At 38.5% G+C, this 3179-nt stretch overlaps 1 protein-coding gene across 1 annotated transcript; it reads right to left on the bottom strand.

Moving 5' to 3' along the window:
* Positions 1–2289: 2289 nt before the first annotated feature.
* On the bottom strand, positions 2290–2942 carry LOC6046787 (cuticle protein CP14.6). Its single transcript, XM_001863899.2, has 2 exons — positions 2878–2942; positions 2290–2810 (listed from the first exon to the last, which is right to left on the bottom strand). Exons 1-2 carry the CDS (start codon positions 2890–2892, stop codon positions 2388–2390), a joined length of 438 nt encoding a protein of 145 aa, XP_001863934.2. The 5' UTR covers positions 2893–2942; the 3' UTR covers positions 2290–2387.
* Positions 2943–3179: the final 237 nt, after the last annotated feature.

The following is a 3179-nucleotide window of genomic DNA, read 5'->3' as shown; positions in this document are numbered from 1 at the left end:
TAGACGACATGAAATGCCAACAGAAATTTCCAGAATGTGCAAAAAATCTTTGACCGAGTGGAATATTTTTGAATCAATACTGATTTTTTTTTTTGAAAAAATCGAAAATTTGATCGCAAAGATTTAAAATTGAATTAGAAATCAAAAAGTACTTAAGTAAAATTTTCATGAAGTGCTTGAAAATAGTCGCAGTTATTCATTTTTTGTTCATCTTCGTGACAAAAAGTGAAATTAAAAATCTCTAAAAAATACTGGTAATTGAGATACAGTTTCTAAAAGTTTATTTTTTGAACTTGCGATATCTCGGAAACTGGTGGTTTCAGTTTCAATGTATAAAAATGAAACTTCTGTGAAATATTCGGCTCTTGTCTAAAAACTATATTTATAACCTACAACTGCTTACGAGCTTAAACACAATCGTGATTTGCATAGCTTAATTAATCTAGATCCAGAAAAAATAACCATGTAAAGTTAAAACACGAAATTTTGAATTTAAATTTTTTGTTCCTTCAACAATGTAGATTCCAAAAGTAATAAATTTCCCTAAAAATTTCATGTTCAAACATTTTTTTTACCGTTGAGTAACGAAAAATGAAAGAGTTTTGAAAACTTTTTTTTTTTGTGTTTTTATGGATGATTTTTTTTCCCGGAACTTTGAGTACCGTAAAACGGGGTAAGTTTGATAGGTTTGCGATTTCTCCGCAAAATGAAGAGTACAATTTAAAATACTTACGAACTGACCGTGGTAGAGACTTGTTCAAAGTACCTCAAGAAGGAATTTTCATAAAATTTTGAAAAGTTTAAAAGTTAGTTAACAAAAGTTAAGAAAATGTTGATGAAAGTCATTATTTTAAACTTCTTAAAGTGTCATGATTTTGTCAATGAACATGATTTTGAATCTGAAAACGAAATGCATTTTCAGATTCTTTTGGACAATTTTTCACTAGGAGAAGGATAAATAAGTTTGTAAATATTCAATAATATGTGTTTTTGAAACACAATTAAAAAAATCTCCAAATTTATAGGTAACTTCAGTTGAACAAATTCATGTAAAATGTGAAAACTTGTGATTCGTGCTTTGAATTCAGTATAAAATGCAATATAAATCGATAATGTTATGAACAATACTAGTTTAAACAAATTTCAGGCAAAACTCCGACTTTTTACCAATTTTACCTTAAAATTGACATGTATTTTGTTAAAAAGTTTACAAACCTAGTTAACTAAATATAAACATTGATTTTTTCTAAAAAAATATATCAGATAGATTTAACGTACAAATAATGTTTAAGAAACTTAAATACGATTTTAACAAGAAAAAATATGATCGCAGCTATTTTTATAAACACTATCGAAAAAACTTTTTTTTTCCATAATAGTGCATGGACTTTGTGTAACCTACCTCATGCTGTACATCTACATGTTTTAAAAATAAAAATCTTGAGAAAAATCTTACCTGTTGGAAAATATTCCAAAGTCACCTCGGTTTACGATACACCATCAAATCGGGCGTCCAAATCGTTTCATACTGCAAATTATTGAAAAACACCTATTTTTTCGCATGTTCAACATTGAAAGGGGTCGTACCGCCCTTCCGTCACGAGATACAAAAAAAAATGGACCACAGATTCATGACAAAATTTACTCCTAAAGACAAAGTTTCACGCACATTGAAGAGGGGTCGGGGCAACTTTTCCCGATTTTGTGTGAGATGGCGAAGAATTACCCATTTGTAAAATAAAAAAGGGCACAATGCCCTAACCATGTAGCACAAGTTAATCCCGCAATCGGCAGCCGTTACTTCAACGACTCGTTTGTCCAATCCCTGCCCCCCCCTTAAACCAGATAATCCACGCAACGCGTCGATCCGGAAACAAATCGGAAATTTTGTCACACCTACACACTTTTTTATGTTCAGACCCCCTCGCAGGGTTGACGATTTCCTCGGGAAAACCCCCCAGCCGAAAGGCTGATTTATGACACTTTAACAGCATATTTTGCGGCTTACCGTTGTTCCCATCATGGCCGGTGTGCGTCGGGATTTTAATGAAAAGCATTTTTTTTTTGCTGCTCGTCCACTCTCATAGAAGTTTACGAGCCTGGAAAATGAAATTAAGAGCACTTTGTGGGTGCGAATTGCACCAGACTCGCCAGCGGAAAAGAGCGCGTATCAATTAAAGGAGATTTCCGATAATAAATTCGGAATGTTTTTAACTCTGCCTGGCAGCACCGCTCGCCGTAAGCTCGGATTAATGGGTTCATGGGTTTAACGGGGGGTAAAGAGACTGGTGACACGGTTCAAACTTTTTAATTTATTGACACACAGAATTAAACAACGATAACGAAGGTCAATTTGGATGGAGTTTTCGTTTTACTTTTTGGTGACCTCAACCTAGGGTGGCCCGCAGCCGGGCGATGGTGGCGTCCAGGGCTGCCAGGTTGAACTCGGGATCCCGTGGGGGATTGCGTCGGATGTCCTCGAGTCCCTTCAGGACATGATCCGGTACTGGGGGTTCCACCGGAAGGTGAGCTCCCTGTGGCTGGAATCCGTTGACGTCCGCGTTGTAAACCACCCGATACAGAACTCCATCCTGACCGGTGTACGAATACTCTCCAGCGGCGTTAGCCCCATCATAGCTCGACTGCTGGGCAGCTATTCCGTTGCTAGTCTCGTACCGATAGCTGTACGCTCCGTTCGGTTCCAGGTTCGAATCTTGCGCCAGAATCACCGCCTGTGACTCGGGAGATCCCGCCGGAAGTCGCCGCTGCGGGGCGGCCACACTGATCGCCACCAGGGCTGCCAGAATTATCTGGAGAAAAATAAGCACAAAACTTCACTCCAACCACCCACACTACAAATTCCTCAACCCAACTCACCAATTTGCTATACATTATGACACCCTAAAAGAGAAGGAATTCTGCTGAGCTAGAAGACGACTTAGAAGTGACTGATACGCCACCCAGCACTTGTTCAATCTTTTATACGGCTAGTATACGACAGACCTAGTACACACCTTCGGCCACGGCAATCGTTTAAGGTGGGCCTTCCCAGCGCGATTCCGAGCTGAGTCTCTCTCTCAATAAATAAATTACCAAATTATCTCCCTCGGCAGGTTCTTCCTCTTCGCCGACGACTTCTTCTGCCAGTGTTCTGCTGCACTTCTTAAGTCTTCTAGCCA

This window comes from Culex quinquefasciatus, chromosome 3 (genome assembly GCF_015732765.1).
Source record: "Culex quinquefasciatus strain JHB chromosome 3, VPISU_Cqui_1.0_pri_paternal, whole genome shotgun sequence".
NCBI lineage: Eukaryota > Metazoa > Arthropoda > Insecta > Diptera > Culicidae > Culex > Culex quinquefasciatus.
This window is presented reverse-complemented; position numbering and strand designations above follow the sequence as displayed.